This window comes from Podarcis tiliguerta, assembly GCF_965153285.1.
Source record: "Podarcis tiliguerta genome assembly, chromosome: 3".
NCBI lineage: Eukaryota > Metazoa > Chordata > Lepidosauria > Squamata > Lacertidae > Podarcis > Podarcis tiliguerta.
In genome coordinates, this window is record NC_139536.1 from 47,211,639 (window position 1) to 47,231,813 (window position 20,175).

A 20,175-nucleotide genomic window follows, 5' to 3' on the forward strand; every position below is an offset into this window, starting at 1 on the left:
CCAGCACAGTGGTACCTCGGGTTACATATGCTTCAGGTTACAGACTCTGCTATCCCAGAAATAGAACCTCGGGTTAAGAACTTTGCTTCAGGATGAGAACAGAAATCGTGCTCTGGTGGCACGGCGGCAGTGGGAGGCCCCATTAGCTAAAATGGTGATTCAGGTTAAGAACAGTTTCAGGTTAAGAACGGACCTCTGGAACGCATTAAGTACTTAACCTGAGGTACCACTGTACATAAATCTTAGTATAACAGTATACTAAGACTTCTTTATTACCAGACCTTTATTACTGCACCTGCTGACTAATGGGTAGAGAGAACCAACCAAACTGGTCTAACAAAGCAAACTGGGTATATGATGACAAATGAAATGGTGTCAGAAGACTTGGAAAAAACTAATTACTTGCCAAAGATCCTTCTGCAGCCTGAATCTGATTGCCTGGCTCCATCTCAGTTGGGTTTTATGCCTGGTGTTGGAATACACAGCTTTGCTGTGAGAAAGGGTGTGTAATCCTGATGATGCTCTTGGATCTTTTGATACCAACCATAGTATCCTTCTGGATAGGATGTCCAAATTGGGTGTTGGAGGTACTGTTTTGCAAAGGTTCCTTTCTTACCTAGAGGCCACTTCCAAAAAGGGTGGGGGATTATACTTTTGTCACACAGGGTTTCATCTCCATGCTATTTAACATCTACATGAAATCACTGGGAGAGGAGGTGTCACTAATATGCAGGTGACATTCAGCACTTTCATCAAATACAGGAGAGGAAGTGGATCAGTGCCTGTATGCAGTAATTGACAGAATGAGGGCTAATAAGCCATGCCTGCCTTTTATAGATATTTAGACTTTTTGTTGTTGTTGTTTAGTCGTGTCCGACTCTTTGTGACCCCGTGGACCAGAGCACGCCCGGCACTTCTGTCTTCCACTGCCTCCCGCAGTTTGGTCAAAATTTAGACTATACATCCATGTAATAAAATGGGCTTTTGTGCCAACCTATTAAATCATTATTTTGGGTGACTGTGTGAAATTTAAACCGGTGCAAGGAACAGGCTAAAATTACGCTACAGTGCATACAATGTGTGGCAGATGTATGTGTGATATTCAACTAAATTTTACTCAGAGTAGACCAAATGAAATAAACAAGTCATGTTCAGTAATTGGGGTCTACTCTGAGTAAATCTTAGTTGAGCAGCACCCTGTGTTGCCACTTTTGCCTTCTGGCAACTGGTTCTTCACTGAAATCAGCTGTATTTCTTCTGGATATATCCAATAATTCTCAGTTATAGAAAAGGATTTTGTTTCTGCTGGGTTCCTAAAAGGAAGTGATTCAATTATTTAGAATCCACAAAAATAATCGCGAACAAAGGACTTGCACCATCAACAACATACAAAAAAAGTGGTCACTGCTCTTTATTGAGGTAAGTTAACACAGCAACTAAAGCCTTTTCAGGCAATGAGCTGAATCTGTACTTAATGCTTCAATCATGGTTCTTAATGTTGGAAAGTATTCTGATACCAGTGGGAGACTCTTGTAAGAAGGCGAAATGCTGGAAAAGGAAAATGCAAATATTAATAGAAACATAGTCAATGACGTAAGTTTGAAATAAACCTGATATTTTGTATTTTTGCTTAAGCACTCCAAAAATGCTAATTTAACTCAACTGGAACTTTATTGCTCAAGTTTTGGGGCAAGTGACTACCTATGCATTTTGTCTTCAAAATGTTCTAGCATTAAAATACCAAGTTTCACAATAGTATGGTTCATTATTTCAGACATTTACACCATATATTGTAGAAGAACTGTTAAGTAGATTGCGATGATAACTATCAATGAAGGAAGCTAATTATCACCATGGTTCTAATCCAGAAAACCACAAAGAAATTTAATGTATTAGGTTATTTTTCCCTTCCGCTAGAGAGTAAAATGCCACACATGCAGACCTCTATGGTGTGCCAAATTCAAACAGTTCTTTCTAGTTTGGGTCTATTGCTTCATGTAACTTTAGTACTACTTAAATTTATAATAGGAACCAGGCCTTTTAGATGTGGTGGTTTAAGTTTAACAAGAACTACATTGTTATCGCAAACTATATTTGAGTAGTGTCACAAGCAGCAGCCATAGATATATGGGCAGAGGGTGAAATGCAATAGCTGCCATAAGTTGGAATTTGTGAAAGCACTCTTCTGTTAACTCAACTTTTCAAAGTAACAAAGACTGCCTTTCTGAGGAAAGCTAGGACTTTTTTTTAGGACATGCAAAACCTTGAGCCAACATTAACAATTTTACCTTTTCAGATTCAGCCAATCTTTTGCCACTTTACTGAAGGCCTCTGATCCAGCTGCTGTCATAGCTTCAAAATCAATCAGCTGGAACACACATTAAATATAAACAACTAAATGCAAAAATAAGTGCACTGTCAGAACATACCCTCACATTTAGCACCATCGAAAAGGTATTTGTAATGGAAGTTGGAAGACGAGAAGAGCTGAACTGTATGCTTTGGATTTGTTTGCTTTAAATATGCTATTTTAGCAGTTGTGGTATAACAATGAAAGGCTGAAGTTGCTAGTATGATTTCAAGGGGGGGGGGAGAGATTTAAAATTTAAAGAAAACCATCATCACAAGAGACTAGATGAGTGCGGTATAAATAATAAAGTATTATTATTATTATTGATGATGATGCTTCCTGTTGCAAGACACAAAGTTCCAAACTATTTTGAAGCAAAAAATGTGAAAAATTTCATTTGATCATAAAGAGAAGTTACTATTGTCCTAATCACATAGAAACTTTCATCTCATTTACAACACACTCCATCACTTCTAGCATCTGCCAAGAACAATAACAGGAACATTACCTAATGATAGCTAAATCTAGGAAATAGATTTACTAGGAAGCAAGTTCCACTGGGTGATATATCCAACACTGCACAAGAGGAAGTTCACTCATGCAATGGAAGTTCTTTTCCTATTCCCCACCCCACTGCCAAATGCAAATTTCCAGTTAGTTCTAGATGGTAACCTAACCCTCCAGAGCAGGTCAGGAGGAAAGGGTAGGGTGAAGAACTTCTGCAAACGGTGCTCATTCCATTTGCAGGTAGACAACACTGGACATCACCTTCTGAGATTAGGATTGCTGCTTTATTTAATTATTTTGCGACACCAACAGTTTCCAGTCCATAGGGCTACTTCTCACATTGAAACAAGAATGCTCTCTCACACATCTCACTTCTTTTTTCAAAATAACATGTCTTTATCTTTTGAGAAGTTGCAGGTATTCACAAACTGCTTCCTGAACATCTGCATTACTTCATACCTAGCCCCACATTATGCTTTAAATAACTTTTTGGACACAGGTGTGACCTGCGGGGAAAAACTTGGGTGTCACAAGCTGCTCTTTTCTAAATTTCAGGGCATTTTATTCAGAGTGTACCTTTCCTTTCGGAATCTTTCCTGATACTTCTTTTCCACTTGCCATTAGAGCTCCCATGACTATTGAATAAGCCACCACACTGAGAAACAAACAAAAACAGAAGAAATAAAATGCACACAAAGCATTCCATGGAAACACAAGAACATATTTTACTGCTTTTAAAGGTTAAGAGATTCTCCATTTTCATAAATATTTAAAATCAATGCAATGTACTTGTGACCTGGCTGTATTAATTTCAATGTTGCTATATCGAGCTTAATAGTGCAATCCTGTACAGAAGTAAGCTGCATTGAGTGCAACAGGATTTACTTTCAAGTGTATTTTAAAAAAAACTGCAGAGTGTAAGACAAGTTTTAAAGTTTTAACATGTCAAATACAAAATGAGAAATACATCTACTACAAAATGGAGAAAATGTTCTCTCATTAAAGATGCACACAAGAATAATATGACTGCCAACATTTATGTAAAAGTGTTTAGGACTTGGGGCAGGAGAAAGAAGAACTGGTAAGGTAAGATCTCATATCACTGTGCACAATGTAATCTTTATGGATACAGTTATTACATAAGAAGAAAGATACTAACCTGGACCCTCTGGACAGAGGCATTAAGTTATAGAAATAATATACGAGAGATAGGATTAAACTGCACACAGCATCCGACTCCTAAGAAAAATAAAACCATGTATTTAACATGAAAAATCAAAATAGCAATAGAAAACTGCATGCACCAAGCAAATTAAATTAAATGAATGGAATTTATGGAAATAAACTGTTTTCATTCTGCAATATGCAGTATTTTATTATCTGTATAATTCTTTATTAAGTTGGTAGTTGTAGCATGACAAGAAGCAGCATTCAAGCAGGAAAAGGTGTATATAGGACAGTAAGCCATATAGACATGTTTCATTTGCTAAGGCCTTCTAAGCTTTGTATATAATGTGGTTGTTTCTCAAGCCGTGCTAATAAACATTTTTTTTATCTGCCATGTTAATTGGGGGGGGGGGTGTCAGATTGTGAGTTACCTTGAATAGTAATGGAACAGAAAGGACAGATAAGAGATTTTAAAAACGGGTTGGATCCAGAGCTCCTGTGAGCAGAATTCCTGCTGGAAGAAGGTAGGGTGGGGATCAGATTTTAGCCAATAGCTCTTGGGAGGACAAGGCAGCCTTGTGTGGGAGGTGGCATTTGGGGGGAAAGAGAGAAAAGAGCCTCCCCTTTCCTTCCGAGGGAGCTTCTGTTGTATCTCAGTGCGTTCCACAAATGGAAAAAGGCTGTTCACAGAAAGGACACTCTGGATCCAGCCCAACAAAAATAAATTTTAAAATGTTTAAACAATGCATTGCATTTAACCATAAATAGGAGTAATCTCTTAAATATTTTAGAGTGATGGCATGCGTTTTAACTAATACGTTGTGTTGGACTGGTGCCTGGAAGCAGTAATGGGCTGGATGAGGGCCAATAAACTGAGGCTGAATCCTGACAAGACACAGGTCCTATGGGTAGGTTGGTTCTCAGGTTTGAGAATTGGCTGGACATATAGCTTTAGATGCATAGTCTGGGGTTGTGCTTGACCCAGCGCTGTCACTTGAGGCTCAGGTGACTTCAGTGGTGTGCTTGGACTAACATATATACATAATTTTATTTGCATGCCGTCTTTCCAGAGTTAAAACCATGCTCAATGTGGCTTACAACATGAAAAAATACATAATGATGAACGTAACAAAAGTAGTCATAAACAAAAAATAAAATAAAAAATTGAAACAATTTCTACATCAACATCCATAACAACATCTAAAATAAAGATACAAAAAACTAACAACAATAACAGCAACAACCCCCCACCCACCCATTGTGTCCATTTTGGCCCTAAGAATATTGGTCCAAAAAACACAGACATGCAGAATTTTGAAATTTGCTTTTACAGAAAGGATATGGCAATCCCTTTCAAATGATACCTTTCCTCCTCATGCACTGCTCTCTAGAGCAGCTAGTGAGTCATTTGATGAACAGACCAAAAGGGTCACTTTTTCTGGTTCACCCAGACCAGAATAGCTTGGCCACGATGGTCACTGGTTTGGTAACTTCCTGGTTATAACCTGATCTTACATGATGTTGCCCTTGAAGGGGATACAAAAGCTATAATTGGAGTAGAATGTGGCTGACAGAATGTGAACTGGTATGGTTTGTTGAAACATTTTGAAAAGCTGCCTATATGCTTCTGAGACAAAATTCAAGGTGCTGATGTTGACATGCCAAGCCTATGATGATGATGGTGATGATGACAATTTGCATACCACCCTTCAACCAGTGATCACAGGGTGGTTTACAAATGCCTTGAGATGCAAATATCTGAAGAAACATCTCTCTGTGTATCAGCCTGCCTGTGCTCTTAGACCTTTTGGGCTCATGATACTAAAAACTAATTACATAATGGAAGATCTTACCCCAGATTCTGCAGATGAAACAAGTAGTTTTCCTTTGGTAGTTAAGTCTTTATAAAGAGCATCTATTTCTGCATGATACAGTTGTGTTCTTTCTTCTGTTGTCTGCGTTTCAACTGAAAATAGTATGTTCCCAATCCTGAAAATATATGCATCAGAGGCATGTTTTTAAAATAAACACATACATTCAACAACACGTACATAAACAAACACATACAAATGCATACAGATTATATACGATTGGTTAAGTTGCTCTAAAATGTATTTCAATAATTTCCAGTTGAATATAGAAATGAGTGCAATGTTACTTTGGCTTCAGAGACCAAATATCAAAACTGAAAAGGCAACATAAAAAGACAAAGCAGATTTTTTGTTAATTAGTTGGTAATATTTTTAATCTTTTTTAAAACACACACTCGCACAAATATGGCGAGAAGATTATGAATGGGCAGAAGCAGGACCTGGTGGAACCTACCCTTTAGCTACTACATTGCCCATATAAAAATTTAGTGAGTATCCCTGAAAAGGAAAAATACAGAATATTGCTTTGATTCCCTCTCCCCTTTTTCACAGAAGAAGAGTTGTTATACTAGTATATTAACTGGGGAGCATAAGCAGCAAGAACAAGGGTGGGTAACATGTGCCATCCAAACTGTATACCTGAGAAGCTTCCAATATGGATAAGGATAAAACTATAATAAGTGTATACAACTTACAAGGTGTTAGTAAAGTCAGATTTTGGTTAAGTGTTAGGAATGCTTGCATGGATTATATGGGTGTAAATATATTAAATTAATACCACATTAAAGCACATAAAATGCAGCTTTGCTGACAGTTTACTACAGAAGGAAAACCAAGCATATTTGAAATCTGCCTAACCTAACCTTTGACTGCTATAACACTGTCTTCAATTTATTTTTTAAAAAAATAATTAAAATAAAGACTAGTAAGCTTTTGCCTGTAGTTTACATGATATAAAATAGAAACTTAGCTTACTTATCTCCTGTTATGGTGATAGTAAATCCATCATACTCTTTTCCTGGATCTTTGAGGCTTGGGACTTTGGTGTTGACCGTGAATCCATCTCTTGTTTTACTGTGGAGCTGCTTTCAAACAAATATCAAAAAGTGGATTTTGATTGTTTGTTCCATATTACAATTAAGACAATTTCAGCTTTCCTTTATGCTACATAACTAGGTAAAGGGTAAAGGGACCCCTGACCATTAGGTCCAGTCACAGACAACTCTGGGGTTGCGGCGCTCATCTCACTTTATTGGCCAAGGGAGCTGACGTACAGCTTCCGGGGTCATGTGGCCAAAAATATAGCAAGGTTTCTTTCCCATTAAAGTTTACATCTAACATGCATTTTTTTCTCTCACTGCTAAAAGAATTTCACCTATCGCACTCAGGGGAGCTCTTAAAAGTAAGGAGGGTTTGCTATTTGTGGACTATGGCCTCGCTAAACATATGCAAATATGTTAGAGCTCTATTTAGGCATACCACACCACAGAGATGTGGTAAAAACATAGAAGAGATAATAGTTTTCCCTAGTTCTTGATACTTGGGCTATTTCATATTTTCCTGTTCAAATATCAGATGCATGTTGACATTCTTCTTCCGACATGGAAGTCAGGACCTACACAGGAAAACCATTTTGTCAACAGCCTTTAGAGAATTATTGAATTATTCAGCTTACCGCTTTCAACTAATAGAAAACAGCACCCTCAAGGTTATACATTCAATCTCAGAGGGGATTATTTTTAGCTAAAACGGTTGCTAAATTGTGAAATTCTGCCAGTTTGACCCTATGAATAAGTAACACATGACCCACTCTGACAAATCAAGTGTTGGCTTCCTACTCAAAGTTATTCACCTCTTTCATTTCATGCTAATTGTATCTTTTCATTTATGTGGTATTTGTTAAGTCTTCCTTGTAATGAGTACTTAAAATGCAGTAAGATCCATTGAGCTTATTTTCTTTACTATGGACAATTTTGCAATTAAAAACCCCATCATCATTCCAAGAGACACTAATAAACACCCACAATTTGTTACAAAACACTTTAATACACAGAAAACTAGCTTGGAGTTTAGTGAGCTTTCCCTTGCAAAATGGCCTTCCTCAGCAAACCCTCATTGTGTACTAGAAAAAAATCATATCCAAGTTTTAAATGGTAACTTTAAGTCCATTTCCACTTTCACATGAAATTTGAAGGATCATAACTAACCAATGTTATTTGCATAATCTTATTTCTAATATTAACAAAAATACAGTTATTTTGCGGGATGGGAGAGGAATGGGGGGGGGGGGGAGAGATAGAAAGACTACCTTCATTATTGGGAGAAGATCTTCTACTTTTTGCACTTGCTCCAGAGCTTCTCGAACGTCTACTAGTTCTTTGTGGTTATTGGCACTAAATGGTTAGACAAAAGGGTTCAATAGAATTTCAATTAAATATTTTGTTCTAGTTTTTCTATTAATGTGAACATATTCTAACAAGAAAACACAATAGCTTTTTAGCATACCTAGGTTATGTTACTGAGAAAATAACCTATACAAGATAACCTATTTATATACCAAGTTAAACCTGGTTGGCATCCGTGTGTCTTGGGAGACGATGGAAAAGTGTGCTGTGGGCGTAGAGAGAGATACAGGAGAGACATGTTTCACTGAAGCTGGGGCAGATGAAGGTGTCTGGTTGTGTTGATGCAGATGCACCACGGGATTTCTTCTCTTTGCGCTCTTCCCAATGGTCATTCCTCCACCAATCATCATTATGGATACTGACCTATCTGTCTGTCTCCAGGCACTGCTGTCATCTGCAAGGGATTCCCACATGGCAGGGTTGATGTTGCCAGTCTTCATGCATATCACTTTTGTAGACATTGTTGGCAGAGTTGGTCTGCCAATGGGCCTAGTGCCTGAAGCGGGCTCCCTTTAGAGCATGCCCTTGGAGATCCTGCCATCTTCCATTCTGTGGACATGACCTAGTCAGTGTAGACGCTGCTGAGACAGGAGTGCAAGCATGCTAGGAATGTGGGTTTAGAAAGCACATCTTTGATTGAAAATCTGTCCTGCTATGTGGTATCCAAAATCTTCCTGACACAGTGGATATGGAAGGCATTGATGCATCACTCCTGATGGTTGTAAGTTGCCCACAACATACTTCCATAAAGCAGCATGCTCAACATGCAAGTCTAGTAGACCTTGGTATTTGCAATTTCCTAGGATGTTAGTCTTTGTCAGGTAAGGCCGAACTTCCTGCAGGCTTGGGCAAAACGGTTGATGAGTCTCAGTAGAGCTTCCTCAGAGTGCACTGTCAAGGCTGTGTCATCTGCAAGCAATGTCTCTCAGATAAGGACCCGCTGCACTTTTCTTGGTGCAGGGACGTGCGAGATTGAACAGACCCCCATTGCTCCTTGAATGAACACACCATCTTCAGTCAAGCTGAATGCATATGAGAGCAACAGGGAGAAGAATATGCTAAAGAGAGTTGGGTGAGAACACAGCCCTGTTTTACACCACTCTTTATAGTTTAATGTTATAATGAGCCCGTGTCCCCTTCTCTGATGTGACTGCAAGGAGACTGAAAGCATTTGCTTCCATTTTCAACTAATCATGGTTGTCAGTAGGTATGAAAGGGCTAAACTGCCCTTAGTTTTACCTACAGTTTATCTGATTAAGGCAACTAACCATGGTCTACCATTATGTCCAAACTGGGACAAACACATCTGATCTCATCAGAGCTGCTCCATAGGAGGAGCATGGGAACTTGAGGCTCATCCATGATTATTTCCATAGCAATAACTAAAATATAGTTTAGAGTTATGTTGAACAATGCAGACTGAAGCAGTACATACTGTTATTACTACACCTTTCCCTTCCTGATATTGTCCTGTGTTAAAAATATATATGTTGACCCGTTGTTCCATCTTTCTATTTTCATTTGTAATCTTAATATATATGTATGTTCTACCCCACCCTTAAAGGATTCTGGAACAGTGACTGACTCTTAGGGTGAAATAAAGTGACATCTTCATAGTCACTGAGTGAGCTTCACCACTGAGCAAGGGCATTTCCCATATTCAACTTGACACTCCAGCTGCTCTTCAGCTTTTACTCCTTACACATTCATGCTTCCACTTCTTTACTCTTCACCATCTTCTCTCCTGTTAAGACTTTTAAAAAACAATTATCTCAATAAATACAGATTAGTTTTCTTCTCTTGGCTCTTTTTTAGTCTTCTTTCCCCTTCTGCTGCTACTCCATTCTCTTCTATGTTGATAACAAAAATAGATCTTCTAAAATCTTCTTCTTCAGCATTCTCATTGGCCTGGCTTTCCCTGACCATAGTTTACACCTTTCCTTCATCATCTTCAAACTTGCCTCAGCCTCCTGGCTGCATACAGTCAATCTGACAGTCAGAACTGCCAACGTCCAAGTTTTCAACATTGCTAAATTTTGATAGTTTTGTCTCCTGCTACTGGAAAAGCATTTGTTTATTCTCTCATGCTTCTTTTTGGTTTGCCAGTTTTTCAGTTTCACCCTCTCCTCTCTGTTCTTAATTCTGTTGCCCATTCGGTTTATTCTGTATCACAATTTGCCCATATTTTTCCTGCGTTACATCCATTTATTGAAATTCATCTCCTTATCAGAAATTATTCGTTACTATGCTTTTACCTTTCGGCCCCTCCTTATCTGTCACCCTTTTTCTTTCTCTCCCGCTGCATTATTATCTTTGCTCAGCCAATGCTTTCTTCTTTGAAAAATCTCAAGTCATTTCTATTTCACGTTTCCATCACTTGCTCTCTTTTCTCTGAACCTCACTGACACCTGAAATCTGAACCCTTCTGTCTTTTCAATTGTTTATGCAATGTTTCAAACCATTTCCTAAATATCTGGTTCTAATCTCTTCTTTACCTCCCCATGGTCTCATCTTGTTTAGATTGTAAGCCTGCAGGTGGGTTGTTTTAAATATTACTGTGCAGCACCTAATTCTTGAACACTATATAAAAATTTGCCGTATTAATGCAGGAAAAGGAAGAATTTATTTACCTATGATAAACAAGGATCCTGTCTTTGATAAAATGAAGCATCTTTTCAAAATATTCCAGATATCTTATGTTAACAACTTGTCCCCTGCAGAGAAGAACATTTTTAAAACGGGACATTAAACAGATAGCAAGCATTTACATACCATTTGTGAAAGTGCATATATGATTTCTATGTGGTAAAAGACTGGAGTTCAAACTTTGTTCAAGGGACTCTACTTGCCAGAGAACTTTTGTGCATTGCAAAGCATTATGGACATGTTATAGCAAAAATCTGTGCGTTTCTACTTAGAAGGGTTCCATGAGACTCATTGGGTTCAATGAGACTTTGAAATAATGGAACTTACTGCTGAGTAAATTTGCATTGATTGCACTGTTAACAGAACATTTTTCAAGTGATATTTACAAGGCAACTTTGACAAATAGCAGATTGTACCACACAGTTTTAATCTTTGATAATTAGTGTATTCTCTTTAAAAATATTAAAATGACAAGAGTCATTGTTAGCATTTAGAAGAAAAAGGATGTAACTATATAAAATTAAAATTAATTTGAGTTTTATTTTGTTTCTGTACTGAGGTTGTCTTTACAGGCAAGCAGACTTAAGAAAACTGGGAGCAATAGTTATTAGGTCCTACATCTATAAAAAATTATTTATAATATTGAAGTCTTAAACTTGAGCCCTTTGAACTTATTGAGCTACTCAACATTATGCATGCACTGGAAAGCTGTAATCATTTTAGGCATGGGAATATTTCACCTAATACAACTTTTCAGCCCTGCTCAGGATATGGTTACACAGAGTGCCCGTAATTCATCAATATTTTCCCCCAAACCAGAGCCATTGAAATGAAATGAATGAAAACTCATGCACTGATCATTCATTTCAAGATTTATGCCCACTGGATTATATTTGCTTATATCTATTTAAACTCTCCAGCTAAATTTTCATTCTGAGCACTGCTTGCAAACACGAATTTTTGTTTTCCATCTAGAATGTTGTTGATGTAATTGTCCAAACATTCATGAACAGTAAAAAGATATGTCTAGGGCGCAGCTAGTCACACAAACACATATACCAAAGGCAAAACTACATACCATTATTGCACTTGTTGAAGTCCCTTCTCGTTTCCAAGTCTACAAAACAAGATTTCATAGAGCAAGCTTTATAGCCGCAAATACCAAGAGACAAAGCTACTTGTCAATCACAGGGGCTAATTAGGCCACTTGTCTTTAATTTCACTTACCTGAGCCAGTGGTGCTTAATAAGTTTAATTAAACCTGCTATGACTAAACAAGAACTGCATAATAGCGATGAAAAAAAGCCTGGAAAAAAGTGGCAGCTTAAGGCAGATTCATCAATGCAGTAAATGGAAAAGCAAGAATCATATTAGCAGAAGATTTTCTTTTCTAAAAGGAGCAGAGAAATCATAGTTCCAAATTATTTATTCAAACTTTCCACTTCTAGCACAACCCACTGCTGCCTGTCAAACACTTTCTATGCTGATGACAAGACATTTCACACTACAAAATAAGCTATGATGGATCTAGTAAGAATGCAGTGAGTCTACAAGTGAATTAGAAGTTACCACACTTTCATGGTAGGCCTTGTAGTTATGCGGTCAGCATATATCTATGCCAAGCAGATTTTAGAACTTGACTTTAGATTTTCAGAAAAGTTTGATATGGATCTAGTTAAAGAATATAAATGAAGTCAAGGAAATAAAAATCAGAAGGACCCAAACTGAGTGTAAAATATCCAGCTTGTACAGTGAAAGGTTGATGCTATTGGTAAAGATTGGAAAAAGAAATAGAAATAGTAGTAATTGGTCAAAGCAAGAATGCAACAAGTTCTTACTAGGAAACTTACAAACTTTGGCAGCTTAAATATATGCTCCTTAGTCTAAACCCCTGTGATTGACAATATTTTTGTAGTGTTCTCTGCCTTTCCTTCTTTGTGGCTGCTCTAATACCAGATATCTTGTTTTGTAGTATAGGAGAAGAGGGAACATACAACAATTGCTAAGCTATGCTTTGAAGAGAAGTGGGCTTGTGATGAAGCATAATGCAATAATGAATCAGTTGTGCTGCATATATTACCTTTCAGAAATGCCTGGCAAGATTTTAAGTGTAGCTGTGGGTTTCTGTGTAGGAAAAATACCTAACAGAAGGCAGTACTGAAAGATATTGGATTTATTTGTTGGACTCCAAAACAGTGTAGATGTACAATTCCAGCTCCTCAGGAAAAGAAAAAGAAATATCTAAAGGGGGCTATAAAACATGCAATACATTACATACTCATTTGAAGAAGAAAATGTCAGAATACAAGTTCAGAAATCCCAACACCGAGAACTCCTATGTGCAAAATGTGTCATTCTGGCACAATTTCTTATGCAAACAAGGTTTCACTAAAGCATCATACCTGATTAGATTGATGTGATTATTAAAGCCTCTGCTAAGACTTCGAGTTGGCATTTGGTCTAACCACAGTACAGGCTGGTCTGGGTCAGCTATCCTGTAAAGAGACACAACATCAACACTGCTTACAGATTTGGTAGTTGTATTAATTCAGGTTTAATTTTTTCATCTATTTTTAAAGAAAGCTTTTATTGCTTTCTTCCACCTACAATAATGGGCTAACCATAAGAGTTAGAGGAAATTAACTTGGAGATCAGAATCAAACTAATTCCTAAGGGATGTGGGGCGGTGGCGGCGGGAAGCTGGGCAACCAATCTGGACTTGGGGGGGGGGGGCACCTCACCATAACACAGCACCAATAATGACACCCATGGCCAGCAGCACTGCCTGGGAATGCACCCCAAATGCTGACCTGGAAGCCCTCTTACAGTTGCAAAAATATAAGCATAGGAGGAGGATTGGGGCCCGACTGCAACACGTCCGCATTCATAAGGCAGCTGGCAACATTGCCAAGGAAGAGAATGGGAAGGACAGAGAGAATGGAGAATCACTAAGCCTTTACATCTTACAAAACTGGTTAGCTCTTCAGGAAATCAAGGTTATCTTGGTGATGTTCTGTACAACTATTGCTATAACCAAATCTGAAATGTTAGGAGGAATGAAATAATGGACTCAACTTTATTTACTTTAGTTTGCAAGGAGAAATAACTTTTGTTTCTTGATCTAAGAAGTTGGATTAAAGATTCAAGTTATCCATCGCCCTATATGATACACAATGTGCATACTACTATGAAATGTAAAATTAGAATTTGTATAAGGGGTGAAGTAGGGGGAGGAAAGCATTGTGAAAGAGAGAAAAGAAAAACCCAACGTGCCTGGGTCAAGCAGTATAGGAAGGTCCAAACACTATGATTTGCCCTGTGGCCTCCAGCCTCCAGGGATGGCCCTTATTAGAAGAATTAAATAGGTTTTGTGAAGTAGTCACACAGACAGGGCTATAAATCATGTAATCAACAGCAGAAGTAATGATGTAGGAACCACAAAAATCTATAAATACTTCCTCAGTTCACTTTGCCTCTGCCTTTATAAAGTCGATACTTGCTTAGCCTACAGTTTAGTACTCTTGATAATAATAATTCACAAACTAAATTTCTTCCTTTATTACCTTCGCCATTTCACAGCAATGTCAAACATATCTCTCCACTGCATCAGCCTGGTTTTTCCATTAATTCGTACTTTCGAGTTCACCCACGTTCTCTGTACAGCTTGCATTACTTCTATCACAGCTAGCCCCATTGCTGAACAACAAACAGAAGTAGGTTACCAGTGAAGCCCACTCACATTTATACTTGACATCTAAACGTGAGGCAGAAGCTGAAGCATCAAAATAGTGCAATTCTATGCATGCCCTTGACGGATGCGGGTGGCTATGTGGGTGAAACCACATAGCCTAGGACTTGCCGATCAGAAGGTTGGCGGTTCGAATCCCCGCAACGGGGTGAGCTCCTGATGCTCGGTCCCTGCTCCTGCCAACCTAGCAGTTCGAAAGCACGTCAAAGTGCAGGTAGATAAATAGGTACTCTGGCAAGAAGGTAAAGGGCATTTCCGTGTGCTGCTCTGGTTCACCAGAAGCGGCTTAGTCATGCTGGCCACATGACCCGGAAGCTGTACGCCAGCTCCCTCAGCCAATAAAGTGAGATGAGCGCTGCAACCCCAGAGTCGGTCACGACTGGACCTAATGGTCAGGGGCCCCTTTACCTTTACCTTATGCATGCCCTTACTATGTTCAGTAAGGCTTACTCTCTAAGTAAGTGGGCACAGAATTGCAGTCTAAGAGATGCAAGTGGATGACTGCATAGGATCTAATATTTAATATCACTGGAGGTTGCTGCCTCATTAAGTATTCACACTTTACAGTACATAATGGACTGTAATAATTATTAGTAGTTTTATTTTATGTATGAATAAGCTGAACTACCATATGAATAGAGCATGTTTTATTGCTGAATATCCAATGCTAATCACAGCAAGCGCCATTATACTTTTAATTCCATATTTCAATAAAGTTTTTCCAGTGTACCTCTATGTACTCTCTTGTTTGGAAGAAATCCAGGGGTCTCATATTGCATTAGGGAACCCAACTGATCAGCAACACATATAATCTCTTGCATTTCGGGTTTATAGTTTTCAAATTTCTGAAGTAGTACATCCCTTAAAATCACAAATAAAGCCAGGATTAAATATCAAGATGATTTCTTACATAGATTCTATATTAGTAGCAGCCCGTGAGATAGACAAACATTAGAAATATGGTTTAAGATTACCAACCCCTGCCAAGGTTTATTGCAGCTTTCATTTTTATAACTCTATTTGGGCATAAATAAATAAATAAATTTGTCCACTAGCACCTTAGAGACCAAATAAGTTTGTTCTGGATAGAAGCTTTTGTGTGCATGCACACTTCTTCAGATACACTGAAACAGAAGTCACTAGACCCTTATATATAGTGGGAGGGTGGGGTGGGTTTTTTCTCATAAGGGTAGTAGGATATGGGTGATTGACCCAATGGATATGGTAAACCTGTTTACTGTTAACGACTGCAATTAGTCCTACAGGAAAACTACTGTGCTATTTCTTTTCTGATTGAGTCTTACTTACTTTGCCAAATCTTTATTAGGCATTGCAAATATAGGCCATCATAAAACATCCATATATATATTTATATATACAAATAAACAGGCATGTAAAATATTTAATAATGAGGATTTTCGGTGGAGTTTCTTCCCACTCTAAGAGATACTACTGACAAAAACTCAGCCACCCTGGCAGTTACTTCTGGGTTAATGTCAGACCAATAGAATCTGATATTTTCATTGTGCCATGATGTTAGACTACCCAAAAAAGAGAGGATAGCAAGCATTTACATAGCTGGTTGTACAATGGACAGTAGAAAATAATACCTTCTACGGTGTCCAGCACATTCGAAAAACATCCGCAATGTCTATCATTTCTGGAGATGTTTAAATATCTGCCCTTGATGAAAGCTGAGGGGAAAATATTCAGTCGGGGTAACATAAAGGCTCTGTGTTGGACTGGAATTATTAATTTTGTAATATAAGTGACCCTGTTATCTGTTGTATTTAAACCATAGAAGTCACGGGATCTGATGGAGTCCAACAAACATCTTGAAAGATCAAGGACCGCCTGTTCACATCCATCTAAAGGAGTCTTAACTTCTGCTTATCTTGCCAGCAAGAATACCAAGATCACAACTTCCAAGTGCCCTCTGAACAACCAATAGTTAAGCAGCCTCTAACAAATAATCTAACAAATTCTGTTTCAGAGATCATCGAGTTGCTTTCCAGAATTCTTTCATTTGCAGGAATGTCACATACTATACAGAGTCCTCAGCTTCTGAGGAAATACAACTGGGGAAAAAAAAAAGAATCCAGAGTTGCCTTTCTTAAGTGAAATGACAGCTCCAGAGCCACAACACACCATAAAATTTGAATTGTTGTGAAAAATAAGAAAAATAAATAGAAACATTTGCAGAAACTGTTCTTTATAGTACAGACTAAAGGGCATACTGTAGAACAATGAAGCCACTTTCTGCACTAGGCTTTTCATTATTTTGGACCTCTAGGATTGTTGAGGTATTTGGTTTTCCTCAGTTTCAAGAACAAAATGGACCATAAATTAATATTACTTATTATGCTGTCCACCAACTAAGTCCCCTTGGCAGGTTAAAAAGTTACGGATCAATAATACAACCAAACAACATATATTAAACATCATAAACTAACTCAGTAAAACCAACATAAAACCCAACACCAGCACAAAACCAGTATAAAAGTAGTATAGAACAGCAAGAAACTAGTATTGGGAAATTGGTGCTAGAAATCTGAAATACAACAAAAAACATAAAGGGTTATGACTAAGTCATACTCAGAGTAGTTCATTTATTTCAATAGGTCCATTTTCAGCAGAACACATTTTTGGAGTTGGTGCAGGCTAGAAATCAACTTGTACCTGTTACAAACACATTCTATAAAACCATAGACTGTATTTGAAGCCATGCGATTAAAGTTAAACCTTGAACTACCACTAGCAAACATTTCCAGTAGAGCCCAAGAATTGGTAAATTTAGTTACCGTATTTTTCGCTCTAGAAGATGCACTTTTCCCCTCCTAAAAAGTAAGGGGAAATGTGTGTGCGTCTTATGGAGCGAATGCAGGCTGCGCAGCTATCCCAGAAGCCAAAACAGTGAGAGGGATCGCTGCGCAGCGCTCCCTCTTGCTGTTCTAGCTTCTGGCTTAGCCGTGCAAAGCCTCTTCAGGGTACGGGGAGCCTCTGGGCTTTTCTGGGAGGTGGGGGAAGGGATAGGGCAGCCCCTCTGTCCCTTCCCCCACCTCCCGCAAAAGCCTGGGATAGTCGCGCTCCCTTTAAAGAGCTGCGCGGAGCGTGTGTGCGGCTCTTGGGGGCTTCTCCCTCCTTGGGGAAAAGCCTGCAAGTGCCTCACACACGCTCCTCGCAGCTTGTGAAAGGAAGCGCTGAGCAGAGCCTGGGATGCATACAGGCTCTGCTCAGTGCTCCCTTTAAATAATTTTTCCCCTTGCATTCCCCCTCTAAAAACTACACGCATCTTATGGTCAGGTGCATCTTATGGAACAAAAAATACAGTACTTACTTTATATGTGGTTGTAGTCCTGGCTGTTCTTCATAGTCTTCTATGAGAAAAGGAAGATTTTTGGCCCAGTGATCTTTAAACTTCCCAGGAAGATCCAGATCTATATTGTATTCTGTAAGTGGGGTATCAAGGTGGGCATGCAGATAGCGAGAATATTCTGTGAAGGAAGTAAATATCATTTAGCCCCTTTTCCTGCAAGTCAGCTTAAATTATCTCTAGGCGAAATGCTTTTCAAGCGATCTGCAGTGCTGAAGAAAAATATGTAAGGAGCTCATATGAAGTTGCTTTATACTGAGCTGGATTCATCTAGCTTGGTCTTGTCTACACTAAGTGGCAGTGGCTCTTCAGGGTTTCAGAAAGGCATTTCTCCCAGCCTGACCTGGAGATGCTAGGGATTGAACTGGGACCTTCTGCACATGCTCTACCACTATCTATGGCCCTCCCCCAAATCCACACACAAACTACAACCATGTCACTGTTTACTGTTTACATGCTGTAACTGGGGACCTTTCCATACAAAAGCACTGTACTTCCTTAAAGTAGTATAAACTTGTGGATCATTTCCCTAATATTTCTTCCATTAGCAGAGATTCTTTAAGTGAGGAACTTTCATCACTGCAACCACTAAACCTTACAACTTCACAATGCCATTTCAATGTACTCCACTTGAAGAATTTTTGGGGGGATAAATTTTCTAAATAATTAAAATAATATGTCTCCTTTTCCTTGAAATACATACTTAACTCTTTGGCAAACTGTATCCAATTGATCAGGGTACATATGGACAACTGCACAAATTCAGTCTTTATTAAGGAAAAAATATCCTGAGCCAATAGTTACGTAAGTAGTCATATACATAACTTTATATTTTCAATTAAAAACAACTCTACAGAAAGGGCATGCCAATTAGCAATAAATTTCATGGATAGCTAGGATTGATGTACAAGCCTAAATAAGTACTTTTTACCACCGTATGTAAACCTGAAAAAACTTTCTGCTATGTTTTCTTTGAGGTAAGAAAGCTGTAAAGAATTTCACAATACAGTACGTACAGCAATTAAAAAAAAAATGTGCACAAATTTGATACTTAAGTTAACATAGGTTTCAGCAGTGCTATTTTTCTAGAAAAAGAGGTGCTGGAACACACCATGAACCTTGTTCTCTTATAATGGCAATGGTGCCCAGCTGAGAGGTGCCGGAACTGAGTTGTAGCTCAAAAAAGTCCTGGATCTGGGTATGAAACAATGAATATTTCATTAGCAGCAACTTACCTCTGAGGTATTTCACTTTCAGGTACTCTGTACTAGCTTTCTGACCAGGCAAAGGATCATTTAACATAACTTTAGTTTGAGCTTTTATTCCTTCATAAAATTGCCCCATAGCAACGTGACTAAGACCCTTCATATACTGGCACACCTCATTATATGGTTCTAGTTGCAGACACCTCTAGAAAATTGAAAAGAGAATAATCAATACATTTGTGAGATTGCAGATAAACAAACCACAGATCTTTATTTACTCTTTATCCACACATCCACGACAGTAGAAAAGTAATTTGTCCCAGCCATCTTGAGTCTATGTGGAAGTTAGAAGAAAAGGAGAAGCGATGTGCCAGTTTTTAAAACAAACAAGCAGAAACCTTCCACAGGGGAAAGGCTTTTGTCCAGTCCATTTCTACTGTTATCCACTGGACAGAAATTTCAAGACAGTCTTTCAATCTAAAGGAAGCCCTCAAGAAGGCTGCAACTTTTCTTATATATATGACAGTGAACATGAAAGTCTTTGTGATTGTATGCACATTTGAGAGCTTAGTAGCCTAAAGGTGTCTCATTTATGTATGTATGTTTGTTTGCATATATAATAACCACACACAGCACAGACAGATATGAGTATATATGATGGAACTGCTGTAACTTGTCACAATTGCTTACCTTAAAGTTTTTCAGAGCTTCATTCAGGCTACCATGATGATAAAGCATCATTCCCCCAAGTTGTATTGTCTGAACGTGATTTTGATTTAGCATCAGTGCCTTTTGAAAGTTTTCTGTAGCAGCTTCAAAGTTACCAAGCTCTCTAAAGTGATAAATAAATAGCAAAAAACAGCAATTAAAATGTTTATTTAGCTAAGTTGCTATTTACTGAAA

General features: G+C 38.3%; 1 protein-coding gene across 4 annotated transcripts in view; it reads right to left on the reverse strand.

The window, feature by feature from the left end:
• Positions 1-1,387: 1,387 nt before the first annotated feature.
• TTC13 (tetratricopeptide repeat domain 13) overlaps positions 1,388-20,175 on the reverse strand; it is a gene marked incomplete at its 5' end in the record, with an annotated part of 28,721 nt that continues 9,933 nt past the window's right edge. For 3 of the 4 annotated variants that reach the window (XM_083434077.1, XM_083434079.1, XM_083434080.1), the window contains 14 exons: positions 1,388-1,548; positions 2,289-2,368; positions 3,434-3,512; positions 4,017-4,096; positions 5,878-6,013; positions 6,871-6,980; positions 8,204-8,288; positions 10,931-11,014; positions 13,349-13,441; positions 14,510-14,642; positions 15,425-15,555; positions 18,032-18,188; positions 19,303-19,477; positions 19,963-20,104. In XM_083434077.1, coding sequence (XP_083290203.1) covers positions 1,437-1,548; positions 2,289-2,368; positions 3,434-3,512; positions 4,017-4,096; positions 5,878-6,013; positions 6,871-6,980; positions 8,204-8,288; positions 10,931-11,014; positions 13,349-13,441; positions 14,510-14,642; positions 15,425-15,555; positions 18,032-18,188; positions 19,303-19,477; positions 19,963-20,104 — 1,597 coding nt within the window. In that variant the 3' untranslated portion in view covers positions 1,388-1,436. The remainder of the gene's footprint in view (positions 1,549-2,288; positions 2,369-3,433; positions 3,513-4,016; positions 4,097-5,877; positions 6,014-6,870; positions 6,981-8,203; positions 8,289-10,930; positions 11,015-13,348; positions 13,442-14,509; positions 14,643-15,424; positions 15,556-18,031; positions 18,189-19,302; positions 19,478-19,962; positions 20,105-20,175) is intronic. The other variant, XM_083434078.1, reaches the window with a different exon arrangement.